The sequence below is a fragment of the Polyodon spathula genome, chromosome 4 (genome assembly GCF_017654505.1).
Source record: "Polyodon spathula isolate WHYD16114869_AA chromosome 4, ASM1765450v1, whole genome shotgun sequence".
Lineage (NCBI taxonomy): Eukaryota > Metazoa > Chordata > Actinopteri > Acipenseriformes > Polyodontidae > Polyodon > Polyodon spathula.
In genome coordinates this window covers 1,509,479-1,529,038 of record NC_054537.1, presented here as the reverse complement: position 1 = coordinate 1,529,038, position 19,560 = coordinate 1,509,479, and the positions used below count along the sequence as shown (strand labels likewise).

Here is a 19,560-nt window from a genome sequence, read left to right as displayed (position 1 = left end):
CACTGAAACTGTACTGTAATGTGTGTCACAGCACTGATACTGTACTGTGTGTCACAGCATTGAGACTGTACTGTACTGTGTGTGTGGCAGAGCAAAGCTCTGCCCTTTTAAATTGGCAGGGATGGGGTTAACTTCCCCTGCCTGCCTGGGTTTATTATGTTCAGGTGGCTGGGGTTGATTAGTTGATTAGGTTGATTAACGATCAATCAGCGCCCAGCCACCTGATATAAAAGGAGGCCTCAGCTTCTCATTGGTGAGGAGGGAGCTGAGGAAGCAGGTTGGTGTTTGTTTTGTGGTTTTTGAATTTTCTAAATCCAGTGAAGGCATTGCCCAGCCTGGAAACTTTATTTTTGTGAGTTTTGTTTTTGCTTTATTTGTGTTTGAGTATCTGTTATTTTGCCCTTGTGCACTTTATTTTTGTTTATTTATAATAAAATTGTTATTTTTTTGAACTGCAGACTGTCTCTGGGCCTCTATCCACTCGCCAGCCTGCCACATTTGGTGTCAAAGTGGGATAGTGCCACCTAGAGGCTCAGAGCAGTATTTATTTATTTTTTTTTAAAAAAAAAATGGGAAAGAAGAGCAGACAGTGGAAAAGGCAGGACAAGCAGCAGCTGAAGAAATGTAAGCTGCTGCAGCCACCGCTGGAGGACCCGGCCAGCCTCTTCCCCTGGTGTTCCTGGTGTGGGAAGGAGGACCATCGTTGGCGGTCCTGCCCAGACGTGCCACCGGCAAACTGGTGTGGCCGGTGTGAGGAGGACGGCCACAACTGGGCAGGATGCCCCTACAACCAGGCCCAGGAAGAGGTGCAGTGTTCACCCCGGGCATCAGGGGCCACCCCACTACCTCCAGCACCACCACCTTCACCACCGTCCCAGGAGATCTGGGACTGGTTGATGCACCCTGAGGCAGACCTCGTCCACGATCTCCCCATAGTTATCAACACGCTGTGGCGTCGAGATGGGGAGAGGTGGGAACAGTGGGAGGAACAACACCACCCGGCCTCCTTCCCAGAGGTTGCCCTCATGGTGGTTAATTACCTGGCGGTAGACATGGGAGATCCACCGGTCACTCCAATAAAGAGAGGTGAGCCGCCTTCCCGAGAGCCAGAGAGGGGTGAGCCGCCTTCCCGGGAGCCAGAGAGGGGGGAGGAGCTGCCGTCGCTCCCAGAGCCAGAGAGGGGCGAGGAGCTGCCGTCGCTCCCAGAGCCAGAGAGGGGCGAGGAGCTGCCGTCGCTCCCAGAGCCAGAGAGGGGCGAGGAGCTGCCGTCGTCCCCAGAGCCAGAGAGGGGTGAGGAGCTGCCGTCGTCCCCAGAGCCAGAGAGGGGTGAGGAGCTGCCGTCGTCCCCAGAGCCAGAGAGGGGTGAGGAGCTGCCGTCGTCCCCAGAGCCAGAGAGGGGTGAGGAGCTGCCGTCGCTCCCAGAGCCAGAGAGGGGTGAGGAGCCTCCGTCGTCCCCAGAGCCAGAGAGGGGTGAGGAGCTGCCGTCGCTCCCAGAGCCAGAGAGGGGTGAGGAGCTGCCGTCGCTCCCAGAGCCAGAGAGGGGTGAGGAGCTGCCGTCGTCCCCAGAGCCAGAGAGGGGTGAGGAGCTGCCGTCGCTCCCAGAGCCAGAGAGGGGGAGGAGCTGCCGTCGCTCCCAGAGCCAGAGAGGGAGGAGGATCTGCCGTCGTCCCCAGAGCCAGAGAGGGAGGAGGATCTGCTGTCGCTCCCAGAGCCAGAGAGGGAGGAGGAGCCTCCGTCACTCCCAGAGCCAGAGAGGGAGGAGGAGCCTGCCGTCACTCCCAGAGCCAGAGAGGGAGGAGGATCTGCTGTCGCTCCCAGAGAGAGAGAGGGAGCCGGGCCGCCGCCGCCTCCGCCACCAGAGGGAGCCGGGCCGCCGCCGCCGCCTCCGCCACCAGAGGGAGCCGGGCCGCCGCCACCGCCTCCGCCACCAGAGGGAGCCGGGGCCGCCGCCTCCGCCACCAGAGGGAGCCGGGCCGGCCGCCGCCTCCGCCACCAGAGGGAGCCGGGCCGCCGCCCGCCGCCGCCACCGCCGCCGCCTCCGCCACCAGAGGGAGCCGGGCCGCCGCCTCCGCCACCAGAGGGAGCCGGGCCGCCGCCGCCGCCTCCGCCACCAGAGGGAGCCGGGCCGCCGCCGCCGCCGCCTCCGCCACCAGAGGGAGCCGGGCCGCCGCCGCCGCCGCCTCCGCCACCAGAGGGAGCCGGGCCGCCGTCGCCGCCTCCGCCACCAGAGGGAGCCGGGCCGCCGCCTCCGCCACCAGAGGGAGCCGGGCCGCCGTCGCCGCCTCCGCCACCAGAGGGAGCCGGGCCGCCGTCGCCGCCTCCGCCACCAGAGGGAGCCGGGCCGCCGTCGCCATGCTACCTTGGAGATTCGGGGCCCCCTCAACCAAAGAAGGCTTGGGGGCTCCGACATCAACCCCGCCCACCACCACCCACCATAACAGCCCACCCAAGGGACATAATTGGACTCTTGGGGGGAGGAGGGTGGGGGGGGGGGGGGGGGGGGGGAGGGGGGAGTTGGCCGATTGCGGCCGGTGTACGTTGTACATGGGGGGAGGTGTGTGGCAGAGCAAAGCTCTGCCCTTTTAAATTGGCAGGGATGGGGTTAACTTCCCCTGCCTGCCTGGGTTTATTATGTTCAGGTGGCTGGGGTTGATTAGTTGATTAGGTTGATTAACGATCAATCAGCGCCCAGCCACCTGATATAAAAGGAGGCCTCTGCTTCTCATTGGGGAGGAGGGAGCTGAGGAAGCAGGTTGGTGTTTGTTTTGTGTTTTTTTTGAATTTTCTAAATCCAGTGAAGGCATTGCCCAGCCTGGAAACTTTATTTTTGTGAGTTTTGTTTTTGCTTTATTTGTGTTTGAGTATCTGTTATTTTGCCCTTGTGCACTTTATTTTTGTTTATTTATAATAAAATTGTTATTTTTTTGAACTGCAGACTGTCTCTGGGCCTCTATCCACTCGCCAGCCTGCCACAGTGTGTCATAGCACTGAGACTGTACTGTGTGTCACAGCACTGAGACTGTACTGTACTGTGTGTCACAGCACTGAGACTGTACTGTACTGTGTGTCACAGCACTGAGACTGTACTGTACTGTGTGTCACAGCACTGAGTACTGTACTGTACTGTGTGTCACAGCACTGAGACTGTACTGTACTGTGTGTCACAGCACTGAAACTGTACTGTACTGTGTGTCACAGCACTGAGTCTGTACTGTACTGTGTGTCACAGCACTGAGTCTGTACTGTACTGTGTGTCACAGCACTGAGACTGTACTGTACTGTGTGTCACAGCACTGAAACTGTACTGTACTGTGTGTCACAGCACTGAGACTGTACTGTGTGTCACAGCACTGAGACTGTACTGTACTGTGTGTCACAGCACTGAGACTGTACTGTACTGTGTGTCACAGCACTGAGACTGTACTGTACTGTGTGTCACAGCACTGAGACTGTACTGTGTGTCACAGCACTGAGACTGTACTGTACTGTGTGTCACAGCACTGAGACTGTACTGTACTGTGTGTCACAGCACTGAGACTGTACTGTGTGTCACAGCACTGAGACTGTACTGTGTGTCACAGCACTGAGACTGTACTGTACTGTGTGTCACAGCACTGAGACTGTACTGTGTGTCACAGCACTGAGACTGTACTGTGTGTCACAGCACTGAGACTGTACTGTGTGTCACAGCACTGAGACTGTACTGTACTGTGTGTCACAGCACTGAGACTGTACTGTACTGTGTGTCACAGCACTGAGACTGTACTGTACTGTGTGTCACAGCACTGAGACTGTACTGTACTGTGTGTCACAGCACTGAGACTGTACTGTACTGTGTGTCACAGCACTGAGACTGTACTGTACTGTGTGTCACAGCACTGAGACTGTACTGTGTGTCACAGCACTGAGACTGTACTGTACTGTGTGTCACACATCACTGAGACTGTACTGTGTGTCACAGCACTGAGACTGTACTGTACTGTGTGTCACAGCACTGAGACTGTACTGTACTGTGTGTCACACCACTGAGACTGTACTGTACTGTGTGTCACAGCACTGAGGCTGTACTGTATTGTGTGTCACAGCACTGAGACTGCATTTTACTCTCCTTGTAAGCTTCCATTTGACTGAAACAACATGATAGCACTGACAAGGTAAACATAATAAAACATAAATCAATAAATGAATAAAAAATAAGAAAAAACATAATAGAAAATGCAGTTTTGGGTAAATGACAGCAGTAAAAATAGTACTGTTTTTAAGGCAAAAACATCATAAAATGAAGGGGAGCTAGCACACATACACACACACACATTATATATATATATTCAGTGAGTTACAGGAAAAAAATTCCATGTAGGGTTTCTACGAAGTCATAAGTTATGAAACCGAAGGTCGAGTTTATAAACTGTCACAGAAACACAAGATGGAATTGTTTTGCTGTAACACAATGAAGAGGCCCATCTATTATTTTTTTTATAATACATGGATACCCTTGTGATGCTAATATTAAAGAAGTCGAGGTTCAGCAGTACAGTTGGGGTTTTTAAACGTGGTGCTTCAGTTTGTTGCAGATGATCTGTCGTTTTCTGTTAGTGCTTTAGCTTTATTTGGATGATTGCCTTTACCTTGTTTTAATTTCCCGTTCCTCTCCAGTTTCTCTGAGATTAAAAATGTACCAGCTTTACATAATTATTTTTTAAATTATTCTTATTTTGTTGATCGTTAATGAGCATTTTTGTACTGAGGGTGTTGTCGAGTGATTGAAAACAAGATATTTTGTGTTTGAATTGAAAGTGATGGTCTCAAGGAGTCGAATAGGTCAAAGTTCAAGTATATTTTCCTCTAGAGGAATTATCACTTTTTGACATCACTACTGTGGTATTATGCCCTTTTTTAGAATGGCTCAGGATGCAAATATAGCCTCATCCATGAATTATGTATACACACACACACACACACACACAGTTGTAGTCAAATGTTTACATACCCCAATGGAAATTTATAATTTCTAGAATTTTCTCAAAAACAGAATTTTAGAAAAATATTTTGTAGCAAATGTTTTGCTTTTGTGGATGGGGGGAAAAAGTTACAAGAACTAGATGGCTACAATTATTTATTTCAGCATTTTTTTTTTGCAAAACTCCAAAAATGCTAACTCAAAAGTATTCACACCCTTTGATGCTATGATAGTATTGTCTACAAGGTACTAGAAATTGCAATACGATAATGAAGAATCTAATTCTGAAAAAGTCTAGAAAATGCTGGATTGTAGGTGAACATTCTTAGAGCGTATAAAAGGGTTAGGCATGTGATGATTGATGTCATTACCAATAAGTCAATATGGGAAAAAGTAAAGACTATCTGAAGACCTTAAGCAGAAAATTATTTATTGTCATAAAGCTGGAGAAGGATGCAAGATGAATTCCAAACATTTGAGTATCCCAATCTCAACTATTGTTTCTATTCTTAAAAAGTACAAGACTCCTGGTACTGTTGCAATGCTCCCTCGGTCTGGAAGAAAGAAGGTTTTTTCGCCAAGAACAAGCAGAAGAATTGTGAGGAAGGTTAATAATAATTTGAGATTGACTGCTAAAGATATTCAAAGTGAACTGGCTGCAAGTGGGACTGGGGTTTCCATTTCATCCACAGGTCAAGTATTGCATGGTGAAGCTTTCAATGCTCGCAGGCCAAGAAAAAAGCCACCTTAGGAAAACATCACAAGGATAATCGCTTAAAGTCTGGTCAAAGGTTTTGTGGTGTGATGAAACAAAAAATAATGCTATTTGGTCACACTGATAGTCGTTACTTTTGGAAAAAGCCTGGTGAGGCTTAGAAAAGACACCATACCTCCTGTCAAGCGCGGAGGTGGTAATATCCTTCTATGGGGCTGTCTTTACATGGTAGTATGGATTCCATAGCATACCAAAAGATATTAGCCAATCACCTGAAACCCTTTGCCACAAAACTCGGTTTAAAGCACAACTGGGCGTTCCAACACAGCAAGGATCCAAAGCACACGTCAGAATCTATTGCAGAATGTTAAAGAAGAACAAAATCAAGGTTCTGGAACGGCCCGGTCAAAGTCCCGATCTAAATCCGATTGAGAAGCTTTGGTATGAGTTGAAGAAGGCTGAGCACAAGAGAAGTCCTTGGAATTGGAATGAACTGGAACAGTTTTGCGTTGAAGAATGGTCAAAAACCATTAAAGAATCTTGCCAAAAGAAATGTCTAGAAATTATACATTTCCATTGGGGAATGTAAACTTTTGACTACAACTGTATATAGTATATATATATATATATATATATACATATATATATATTATATATACATTTCTGACCAGCTAATTTTTTCCTTATGGTCTGTTACTTGCTTTACCCACCATTTGTTTCAACTAGGACTGGTATATATATATGGAATATACTAACCGGTATATATAGTAAAGGAAAGTGGTCGATTAAAAAATGGAAAAGACAATGTAAACTAACTGGTTGGTAAACAAAGTAATTCATGTGAAGTGTTTGGGATTAAAAACTAAAAGTGGGTTAATGATTAGCCTGGTAAATGATGATGGTGTGTTTAATAACGACGATTAAAAGTTGTTAAATATGGTTTAAAATACTTAGTGTGCAGACACCATACATGGGGGGCATTAGGACCTGGTAGTGATTACAGGAGTCAGAAATAAACTCCAGGTTTATTTAATTGAGTACTATGAAGCAAAAACAAGTACAAAAAAAACTAAAACAAAGAAGTAATTAAAAACCAGCTAACTGTACCCTAGAAATACTCCAGTCAACCAATACAAACATGCTAAGATGAATTAGTGTGCTAGTCGAAGCATTCGTTTATGTGTTAATAATCTGGATAGCCGTTACAGGTTAGGTCAGCAGGTTAAATCACTGTGGATAACGTGCCTGTCTCGATCTCTATTCTGATATATCTCATGGGTTAATACCGCAATGCAAATCCCAGTGTCACAAAACATCTGTCTAAATGCCTTCCAAAACATACAATCAAATATAAACCCTCCTCTTAAATCCCACGCAGCTATTACATCAATGTGTTGATGCCACGAGCACTGGCCTTAAAAGGAGTCAGCTTCCTGTGAGCAATTAGCCTCCACACTGCAATCTCTGTTAACCAATCAGCTAGGGTCAGCTGACTCTCAGGTGTCGGCCTGCGCTCCGTTGAAGCTCTTTCTGCCCTCTTTCTGTAGCATAGCAACATGACTGTGCTGCGAGTCAGAGATAACACACTGAATACAGGGGAGTGTGTGGGACAGAGACTTGTTAATTAAAAACAAAACAAACACCAGCAGAGAAACAACAAGGACAAGTCAACAGCAGTGTCATTTTCTTTTTAAAAAAATCATAATAATCAAAACAAAACCCGTCAATATGCAGATCTTCTATAGATAACATAAAGACTTAAAGGCCAATGACCTGTTTTGTGTGATATAAAAGCCACGGTCGCTTTAAATTAGTTTGTTTTAATAAAAACATAACAACACCTATGCACCACAATTTTTTTCTTGGGTAGTAAGTTTTTTTTCCTAATTGCTTATGCCTCAAAATTATCGAAAATGGCTATTATTCCCCACAAACTTTGCTTTTGTGACCAGGACAGCGATTAGTTTGTTTTAATAAAAACAATAAACAACACTATGCAACACAATTTTTTTCCTGGGTAGTAAGTGTTATTTCCTAATTTGGATTGTGAATTGGTTTTGATGACGAGGGAACAGGCTTAGAAAATGCCTCGTTATTAGATAGAGAAATTAACATGTACTGTTTAGCTAGGGCCCATCAGATACTGTCCTTGGTAGCGGGTTCCAGTATTTTTCGCCTTGCTTTTTCATTTTTCTTTTTCAAATATTGTAAACAATAAACACACATTGTGGCGTAGTTCTTCACCTGGCAGCTCCTGTAGTTTAAAGCCTTGTGATTGCCCAGGAAGCCCCGAACCACTGGACAAAGCTGTTGTGACTAGTGAGAGGGGAATTCATCTTAGGGAAGATATATATATATATGAAGGCTGCCGACTCCTTATCTAGAGCTCTGACAAATTGTTTGATAAGCCCAATTTGATGTGCAGTGGTGGCATCAGCACCTTCCAGGGGTCCACCAGTGGCTCCCACTTGACGTTGTTCCTCCCCACAGAGAACTCGGTCCGCTGTGGCCAGTCCCGCCTGTGGTAGTGCGCCTTGGTGTCCCTGCTGTCCCATAGGCAAAGATAGTAGGGAAACTTGGTAAAACCACCTTGGAGACCCATCAGGAATGCCACCATTGCAGCCTCTTGATGCCATCTCAGAAAAATGCAGATATGTGTCCACTTAGGCAGCTGGAACTAAACTGAACTGGTGGGCTTAAGGCCCCTGTATTTATACTACTATTTATATTACTGGAAAGTTCTAATAGTTACTCCAAGTTTACTCAGCACTGAATCTATCTGGAATGTTCTGGAAAATAGGTAAATTTCAAAATATCACTGTCCTGGTCACAAAAGCAAAGTTTGTGGGGAATAATAGCCATTTTCTATACTTTTGAGGCATAAGCAATTAGGAAATAACACTTACTACCCAGGAAAAAAAAAAAAAAAAAAAAATTTGTTACACGGTGCAATCTTGAATATAATAATAATACATACGTATCTGAATGTAGGCACGGTGGCTTGTTATATCACCCCACTGTACACTTACAAGTATGACAGACAGAAGCAGGTTGCGATGCAGATGTTTTGACCTAAACTTGAACTTAGCAGATGATTTGCACAATGCACTACTCACCTCTGTAGCCTGAACTATGACTTACCCTATCGTAAGAAGTTTCTGAAGAGATCTGTGGAACGGGGGGGGGGGGCAAATCAAACAAAGCAAAATGAAGGTTTGAGCAGGTAATCACTCCACTCTGTCCCTTTACTGGGGGCTGTGCAGCAAAGGAACCTCGTGCAATGAGATTCATGCATGTTCAAAGAAACGAATGGATTAAAACGGACAACGAAAATCAAACAGGGTTATTGAAAAATTCCTTTTCTTAGATTTTTACAAATACAGACATGAAGCCTTTCTATCAGAATGTACTGGACTATTATTTAAGATGCGAACGCTGTTTTAAACTTCTTTTTGAATAGAATCTGTCATCAACAGTATGTAGAGAATATGTTCCACAAGACCCTGATATCTAATTGAACCATGCTACACATGCAGCTGCAGACATTGTTTCCCATTGATGAGTAGATTCAACCCTTAAATACCGAGCTGCTATTTGACTAGCACCTTTTACCTGGTGTGCAGAACTATTCAACCAAAAGTCCATCGTGTCAGCATAGCACTGCATTTGCAAACGTGTCACAAACTTCTGTTCTGGAAGCAGACTAACATTCTATAATTTGTTAACACAAACTTGTGTTAACATTCTGGAAGCCCACTAACATTCTATAATATAAACCCTTCACACCTGGCTATATCTATAGTGGGATCATTTTTAGTATTCCACTTAAGTGGAATAACATGAGGGGAATAACACAAGAGAGATAACATGCTCAATGGGGCTAGTATCGAGTGTGTCTTTGCTTCCATGCCAGCCCTGTGGTGTGCTGCTGAAATTCAGAATGAAGCTGTGCTTCGATATTCAAACAATACCACCACCTATACGTGTTTTATAACAACTGTCTGAAATCACTTCAGATTTCTCTGTTGTTTTAATTTGTACACTAAGTTCCTTCAAACGAGTTTAGTCAAGAAATATCAATTTCTGATCTGCCTGCATATTATTTCAATCCAAGAAGATTTCACCTTAGAGAGATGCACACCTCGGCTGAAAATTGACAAAAGAGGCCAGAAACAGGGTTCGAAATAAATCGGCCAGGTAAAATAATCCCTGAACTAATTTGATTTGATATGAAAAAGCACACATTTTATTGCTGTTTATTTTGGAAACATTCTTGTGGTCTACATAGAATACTGAATGATAGTTCATGGTGTGACGCTTTTATTCATCACAGGAGGATGTCCTTGCATTGAACCCCTCCTCCTGTGGCAAATAAAACTGCACACCACAAACAATCATTCAGTATCCTCTATGTACTTCCCTGGAAACTTTGAAAACTGCACACCACAAACAATCATTCAGTATCCTCTATGTACTTCCCTGGAAACTTTGAAAACTGCACACCACGAACGATCATTCAGTATCCTCTATGTACTTCCCTGGAAACTTTGAAAACTGCACACCACAAACGATCATTCAGTATCCTCTATGTACTTCCCTGGAAACTTTGAAAACTGCACACTACGAACGATCATTCAGTATTCCCTATGTACTTCCCTGGAAACTGACTGAATGTCACCACAGACCAGGTAATTAGCACAGATATTTTTTGATTAAATCATCTGTCATCATGATGAGTCCTAACACTTGAATGTAAACCCCACTGTAATCCCTGAAGCACAAATATTTCAGACATACCATACAGTGTGTCATTCCTAATAGTCACGCTACTTTTACAGGTACACAAATAACTGTTGTTTATGTATGTATGCCATTCGACTTGAAATTGCTTTTAAATAATGTGTCAATGAAAGTATAAAGTACAGGTGAACTGGAGAGACGAGCATGAGAACTAATTGATTGGGTAACAGGTCTCCCTAGCAGGATGAAGCACAGCTGTTTTGTAAAGCTATACATGGGAATGCATGTTGCTTTATAAATGTCCAAAACCCCTAAATTCACAAAAACATTTTTTTATTTTTTATGGTCCCAATATGGTTGATCCCAAACATGTGAGACAATAATAGTTGGCAGTGATCAAGTGATTCTAGCTAACGAAATATATCCATAACCCTTACCTTCTGTGCACATCCAATCTGTGCAGGATCCATGTGCAGGTTTGAAAGAAACACATGTTACTGTATAGCAAATAACATTCTCTCAGTAAAAACACAATATTCACTCGAGGCACATGTTTCAAGTACACAAAAGGTAAGATGTACGGAATGATTTCATTACCAATTGTTTTTTAAATAAATTAAAATCTCACAGATCTTCTCAGCCAATCCGGTTCTGAGTATGGCTGTTACTTTTCTATGGGCCCTCTAAAAAGCTACCAGCATGTTAGAATGTTGAGACTTGCTTTAACAACAACATACATTCCTTGTGCTGTGAGCTACATTACCTAGAGCAACACAAAACCTAAAAACACATTTCAAAATAATTGAAATAATGTGTTTGGATTTATAATAGCAGAGATGTCAGCCTTCTGCTCAGAACACCGAACCATTGCTCAGTCAGTTATCCAGCAGCTAACGATCACTGCGTCAGACATTAACCCTAAATAAAACAACTTGGCTACATCTTCTTGAAGGGATAAGGGCCAATTCCAGATGCTCTCACACTCCACTGGGGGCACTGGCTGCTAATGTAAGCAACTCAAGCACTAATTCACTTCTAACCAGCCCCAAGAGAACCCCACAGAACAGCAGCAGCATCACAGCACTGCTAATGTAAAGATATCAAAGCCTGTGGACTTCACAGCCTGCATTTCACTTCCCCATGTGTGCTTGTTTTGTTTAAAAGGGGGAGTTCTAAGAATACAAGGGGGGATTCTAAAAATAAAAGGCTAAGGTCTAAGAATAAAAGGGGAAATTCCAAGAATATTTTCTTAATTTGATCTCACTCCACTCGTTAGTTTACAGCCTCTGGTTTGAATCTGCTTATTTTAAAGCCAAGAAGAAAGGGTTCTTGAGAGTTGGGTGAAGTTTAACTACATTTAAAACAAGCAGACAGTAATATTACAAAAGAAAATATGGCAAAATGACAAATAATCAATTTGTGCATAGACATCTGCAACACATTGTATTCTAATACTACTGACTCATATACCGCTACATAGAAAGATAAGTGGAATACAGCCTTATCAAGTTCAGAGAGCAGCACCTGCTATAGACATGGCTTTGCGTTTATCTGAGACCATGGGTTCACACTCATGCTTTATGCACAGGAACACATGCCTCTATTTGGCTCCACTGGGGCTGTAGCAGCACAATCATTTCAATGTGTCCTATTTTTAAATTGCAATCTGTAAGCCTTACTAATCTTACTTACTAACTAATCTTAACTCTAAACTTAAAATCACAAATGCAAATACTGAAGCAAAATCCTTTCCAAAATCTTATTTACAAAACATCTGAACATAAGAACCACCACCCAACGCTCCCCCCTGTCTTTGCATCTAGGCTCGGATCCTGCCTCCACACAGTGTAGTGCTGCTGGCACTCCAGAGAGACGTGTATGAGTTCCAGTCAGCCTGGTGAGTGTGAATTCACATTTCATTCACTATTCATTCACATGAGGGCAGCAGGCATTGAGGATCATTCATGTCCTGTAAACATACTGATCAACCCCCACAATGCTCATTACTGTATGCTTGACAATGACATTAGTATATATTAACCATTGGTATAGGAACTGTTTACAGCCAATGAAAAACAAAGTGGCAATAAGCTACATGCAGGGGGGGGCCGCAGGGTCTTCTGGTTTTCATTCCAACTTAAGCTCCCCAGTAACATAATTGATCAAATTATTTGTTCAATTGGACAGATTTCATATTTTTCAAGGTCTTTTACAGTTACTGATTTTTTTTTAAATTCACTTGATTCAAGGTACAATTCCTATGAAGCATGTCTGACACCCCTGAGCTACAGTACACTAATTATTACTGTTAAAAAATCAAATCCTGATCCTGACCCATCAATACAGTCATCCTTTATTTGCCTGCAAGTCGTTTGGAGCAGGTTTGCTTTTCATTTCTGATGTATAGGTCTCTATGCTGTATTGGAATGTAGGTCATATTCTTTACTAGAATTAGTTTTTGTTATTTTAGATTATAATGTGCATTATTTGTATACCATGCCCCCCTGTGTATAATGCACATGAATACACTGCCTTGAGATAGCTCTTTTGTATAATGCACTCTCATGTAAAACACACATCTCTTGTATAATACGCTCTCATGTAAAACACACATCTTTTGTATAATGCGCTCTCATGTAAAACACACATCTCTTGTATAATGCGCTCTCATGTAAAACACACATCTCTTGTATAATGCACTCTCATGTAAAACACCCATCTCTTGTATAATACGCTCTCATGTAAAACACACATCTCTTGTATAATACGCTCTCATGTAAAACACACATCTTTTGTACTCACACTTCTTGTAAAACACTGTAGTACACTAAATATAAATAGATGTTATAGCCTCAGAATTATGGTAGCACATTTAAAACATATGCTTACTGGGAAAACAGTCAATAATTACGACTACAAGCTTTGGGCAATATTGACTAGCGGTTCAGACTGCTTAGTTTTAGCTTTCCCAGAGAAAACATGTTGGCTTAAACAAATCTGAACCTCTATCATGAATACAACAGCGCTTCGTGTGTCACATATTATTTTAAAACAAATTCAAACGAGATCATATCAGCATGCATATATAATTTATAAAGAACAAAGAAATACTTACATCCACGATTACAAAATCGAGCCAGCACCAAGCATTGGTGAAATACTTCTTAAAGCCATACGCTACCCATTTTAGGAGCATTTCAAGAATGAACACATACGTGAACACCTTATCTGCGTATTCCAGAACGTTTTTTATCACTTTTCTTTTTTCTATGTTGACATCTTCAAATGCCTGATGGAGAAAGAAAAAGAATGTATAATGACCCCCCCCAGTCTCCACAGAAATGTGCATAACGATGATATCTTTTCAAAATAAATCCGTATAGACTGCTGGAAATACCAGAACACATGCAGTTCCAGAAAAAAAATGTGCTCTTATCAACATATTGTCTGTGTATTGATATCACTGCTAATGCTAAATATGAACAACATTAATTATTAGGGCATGCAAAAAACAATAATAATGTGTACTCTCAGTAACATACAACAACAATAAGGACTGTGATCCAGCCATGGCACACGTGTGCTTTACCATGCACACAGAACCTATGCACAGCACGGAACCCGTTCCATTTTGTTGGCACAGATTGCCTAGAAAATGCCTCTGCATTATGTGCTGTATGTGGGTGAATGGTAATCCATGTTACAATGGAATTGAGCAAAGTATCCAGTATGCAAGGATTTAAACAGCAGAGGCTCTTAATCCTGGAAGGATGGCTAATGCTTGGTACTGTGTGGGCTGTCTCCATGGATGTTGTGCTGCTGGGGTTTCTAATCCAGACATTTGAACTTGAAAAAACTAAGAAAACAAAGTCAGTCAACTTACAAGAGCTCCACTGCTGAGTAGAATCATAAAGATGATAAACGTTTCAAACCAGCTGTGCTCCACAATTCTGAAGCAGGTTTTTCGGAGTGTCCACCAGGCCCTGCCAGCTCCCTGTGTGGTGTTAATGTCACAGCATGGGAACTGACGCACGCACCCTGATCAAAAAAATTCAGGTTTTAACAACCCTTAGAACACTTACAACAAGTCAGACAGCAGTAAGAGTGTTAGTGTACGGTCTAACCCTTTCCCTCTTCAAACACAAAACCTGAAGCTGCATCTGAATGCTGACAAGATAACAGCTTACCTTGCACCAGATCAATGTTTTGACAAGAACTTTGAAGCCTTTCTCTGCTGTTTTACTGTTTTTTTTTTTTTTTTTTTTACTAGTCAGTGTTTAAAGGTATGACTGATTGTTTGTTACAGAACAAATGTGGGCACACATGGTTTAACCAAGTCTTCAGCCAGCCCACGCATTTAATCCTCTGACAGTCTTTTCAGAGTTCTGTAACTTTTCTAAAGATGGGGAGGATGCTTTTTGGGGGAAAGGATTAAACCTGCATTTTCAATTGCTGTATAAACAGACATTTCCTTTTTAAATACATGTAGTACAAATAAAATAATGCTGACATAGCTATTCATTAGCTAGAAGTTTGGCATTGTTTTAGATAGCTTTTTTAAACATGCTGTTATTTAAGTCATGGTAGGGTACAGCTTTATTGTAAAGGTCCAGGAGTAAGAACATGAATACAAATGGCAATTTATTGCACCTCAGCAATTGTAATAAATATTTAAATCAAGACATCATTTCAGCAATTGAGAAATATAATCACACTTTTTTTGTACATTATGCAGATACTATTAATAATAATAACAATAAAACTAACAGCAATAATATTAAAAATATATAATCATGAAAGCATTCATGTACAAAGTCTATCTCATTACCTCGTAGAGACATAGTAGAGACATACTTTTATATATGCTATATATATATATATATATATATATATATATATATATATAGAGAGAGAGAGAGAGAGAGAGAGAGAGAGAGAGAGAGAGAGAGAGAGAGAGAGAGAGAGAGAGAGAGAGAGAGAGAGAGAATGTGATTTTTTTTGTAGTGTGATCCCAAAGCTGCTTGTGAAATGTCTTCATTTCCACTAGGGACCCCTCTGAAACCACCCAATTCATTCAGGAGACCTGAGCGACCTCTAAAGGCAAAAGCAATCAGGGAGCTTGTCTATTACTGTACTTTGCTGCTTTGACTCCCTCATATTCAACAAAGACTTCAGCCTCTATACACTGGCAAGCTGCACTATGCACATCTCAATGGAACTTGAACGTCATACAGTCGCTGTCTGTGTCTCCATTACTACTTCATTTTTCTTTTTCTTTTTTGTATAGACTGGGGAATGGAGTCTGACTGCCTGAAATCAGTTTCACACATCAATAGCAACACTTTTCACAGGACTCTCCTGTCCTAATCCAGTTTTAGGCCTGTTTAATGATCAGTGTGTTGGGTAATCTTGTTGCTCTAACTTGATAAGAGATTACCGCTGTTACCCAACTGAAACCCAGTATCAGCGACTCTTTAAAAGCTTTCTGTCACACATCAAGAACAATGGAGCAATTGCATTATCACATCCTGTGCTCATCTGACTATCTCCATTACTGGCATCTGAGATGCTCTGAATTTAATTATTTCCTTCAACTCTAAAACATGAATATGGTAACAAAGTAGTTGCAACTCAATTAGTAACGACACTGAAACCTTTACTTAGGAAACACAGTCTTTTTAGCCCCCGGAAGTCGACATTAACTGTGTGACCAACAACCTAATATAGCAATTAAAGAAGATAAAGGCAATGTCTACCCTTCCTAATGGTAACGACCTCCATCCTCACCCTCTCTCCTCTCGGATACCTCCATACAAGCACACGCATCAGCCTGTGTAGCCGTGTCTCTTTATCTAATGGGGTTTTTGTAAACTGTACTGATTCCAATGTTATTCCAATGTGCTTTTATGTGTTGGCTGTGTGTAACAGGCAGAGGCTGGGCACTCCTGTAAGTGTTCAGAGTTCCTGAGAATAAGGCACTGAAATGGAGCTCTTTCTCTAACCTAATGTAGCACCAGATATTTGAAAATGCAAATATAGAAAATGCAGAGCAACTGCACGTTTTAGACAACTGTAGCTAACTAATGGAAGAGCAAAAGGGTTCCGTTTTTTAGACACTAATACTACGTGGCAATACAATTGGTAGAGCTCAATTCAAACATGTTCTGTAGAAACCAGCAGACGCACTATCCTGACAGCTGAATGTACCTTGACTCATTGCATTCAAACCATTGCAATTTAATATGCTTAACAGCTAAACTGGGTTCAGCTGTTGCAGATGCATTTTTCTGTCTCTTGACTGCCTGTTAGAGATGGTGGGATGTCCCATTGATGTATGATTAAAAATCTGATGCTTCAATAAAAGTAAAGCCCAATGGGCACAGTGTGTCTGAGAATGTGAGAGAGAGAGAGAGCCTTCATTGATTTGTTCAATGTGACCGTTAGAGAGCGCTGGTGGCTTCAGCCCTGCTCCTAGCAGTCTGGGTTTCACATCACACAATGAAGGAATACAGAACAATTGGCACAAGAGAGTAGCTTGTCTGGGGCAGGGTTGAAACACAAACATGCCCGCCATACCTGTTCTGGAGCTACAGTATATTAAAGAGATGTCTCCAGTGCTTTAAATAGCCACATATTCAATATATACAGATTCAATATATTTAACAAATATTACAATTTCAAAGGAGCAAATACAATGTAACCTGTTCATGTATAATATGTGTCCAGCTTACTTTGGGAAAAGCAGTCCTCTGGGTCTAGGGCCTCCTCGTTCAGTTCTGACTCCTCGTCCTCGTCCTCCCCAGGCTTCCTCAGGTCCACCGTGCTGCCTTCAGATAGGCTGATCTCATCCAGCTTCTGAGTGAGAGCAGGGGAGAGTCAGAGGCGTGTGGCACACAAGCCATGTGCAGGCTCTGCTGCACATGGCTACAAAAGTGAAGTCTGAGTTACTACTAGAAAATCTAGAACTACTACTAGAAAAAAAATAAAGTGAACCAATTGCATTATATGTCAGAGGCAAGGCTTCACCTCAGTGTGTAAAAAAGGCAATAACTGTCAAAACTCTCTGAACCCATAGCCAGGGTCAAGGGAGATGTCCAAACCTATTTCCTTATCAACAGCCACTTACTGTATCAGTTACCCTTTCTGACAGCTTTGTAGACAGATATTGATTACAGTAACACTGTACATGAAGTGTCTCTAATTAGGAAACGCATGTGTGCTTACACATCATTATAATGTTATTATGCAGAGTTACAGTGCACTTAATGTGGAAATCTTTTTGCATGAGATAACCCTAAAGGTCTCCACACACCGGACGTGAAGCAATTTGTTCTATGATAAAATGGCACTTTCGCTACGACACTAACTTTCACACCAGTGGAGACAGGCGCGCGCACGGTGTGATAGGCAACTCCTCTGATTGTATCATCAGCTGAAAAAAATGCGATAGTCCTGTTAGACAGCTAATAGACATGTAGAAAATATAATAGCTTTTCAGAATACTTATTTCAGTAAAGATAAACAAATCATACACATCAGCTATATCCTAAAACACTGGGAACATTTAAAAAAGACGAGATTCTGTGTTTTTGTATGCGATCCCCCAGTACAGGAGACGGGTGTGCTAACAAGGGACAAGCCTTGATGGGTCGAATGGTCTTTTCTCATTCCCAAACTTTTTTTTTTTTTTTTTTAATTTAGAGTGACTAGTTATTATTTTTATTTATTTTTCCCCAACTTGGAATGTTCTTCTGTTTTTTCTCCTCACTGCAGCGAGTCCCCACACAGCACAGACGTTCTGAGGGAGTGTGAGCATCCTTCTTTCTCACAAGACTAAAGCTAGAATCGCCTTTACGCTGAGTAATCCAGAGCAGAGGTGGGCGGGAGGGCGGGCTACTGATCCCGGAGAACAGAGTTTACCTTGTTTTCTATCCACTCTGAATCTGGCCAGTAGGGTTTGCTGTTGTGCTATGAGGTGAAGCAATCCCTGCTCTTCCTGTGCTCCCAGTGGCAGCGCTTTAACTGGATCACCCACTTGGGGACTTTTTGTTCCCAAACTCATGTCATGAATATATGTTTTCATATATCTATAAACCCTGCATCCAAGACGCTAAACCAGATTGAAAAATACAGTAAGTAGATACATACATACATACCAGTGGAGGCTCCTCAGAGGAGGCAAGGGAGGCAGTGCATCCTCCAAATTTCAGTGAAAACAATGAAAACTATATATATATTGTGGCAGAGAAGGAGAAAAATTGTAGTTCTAGGGGGTTGCAGGACTACAATTCCCAGAATGTAGTCGTAACCCGAGGGACTGTCCTGCAACACCTGTAAGTTCACTTTGGATAAAGGCATCTGCCAAGTAGAGTGGAGTAAAATGCCGTTCTACTTATACTGTTCAGGGCTATCACATAACCCTTCCAACATGTCCTTATCTGCACCAGACATAACAGAACAGGCTTCAGTCTCATTCCACACCCACTCCAATAACCTCTTACCACAGCCCTGGAGCCTACATCTTCTGCATATATTTTCTCAGAGCAATATTAACAGGGTGCCAAAGCAGGATAACCCTACTGCACAGTAATAAGGGCAACACTTTACAGTAAGCATCTCCAATTACTGTGTAAAGTAGTCATTTAGGAAATACATGTGTTCTTACACAGCATTATAATGTGTAAAGCTGGGGTAAGGTCTGAATGAAGGGTTAGACTCAACTCTCTTCATGGTTCAGATTAAAACGTGATGGGGTAAGGTATGAAGGAAGGGTTAGACTCAACTCTCTTCATGGTTCAGATTAAAACGTGATGGGGTAAGGTCTGAACGAAGGGTTAGACTCAACACTCTTCATGGTTCAGATTAAAACATGGTTGGGATATAAAGGAAAGGCTAACAAGATGCTCGGTGGCTGGGAAGGTCTGAATGGAAGGGTTAGACTCAACTCTCTTCATGGTTCAGATTAAAACGTGATGGGGTAAGGTCTGAATGAAGGGTTAGACTCAACTCTCTTCATGGTTCAGAGGCTTAAAAGGCAATGGGGTAAGGTCTGAAGAAGAAGGGTTAGACTCAACTCTCTTCATGGTTCAGATTAAAACGTGATGGGGTAAGGTCTGAACGAAGGGTTAGACTCAACACTCTTCAT

The 19,560-nt window shown here is 42.6% G+C and overlaps 1 protein-coding gene across 2 annotated transcripts in view; it reads right to left on the bottom strand.

Moving 5' to 3' along the window:
• LOC121314040 (sodium channel protein type 4 subunit alpha-like) overlaps positions 1-19,560 on the bottom strand; it is a 189,053-nt gene that overhangs the window by 18,339 nt on the left and 151,154 nt on the right. For both annotated transcript variants that reach the window (XM_041246825.1, XM_041246826.1), the window contains exons 18-20: positions 17,147-17,270; positions 14,299-14,453; positions 13,531-13,704 (exon numbers count right to left, since the gene is read on the bottom strand). In XM_041246825.1, the coding sequence (XP_041102759.1) occupies positions 13,531-13,704; positions 14,299-14,453; positions 17,147-17,270 (453 nt within the window). The remainder of the gene's footprint in view (positions 1-13,530; positions 13,705-14,298; positions 14,454-17,146; positions 17,271-19,560) is intronic.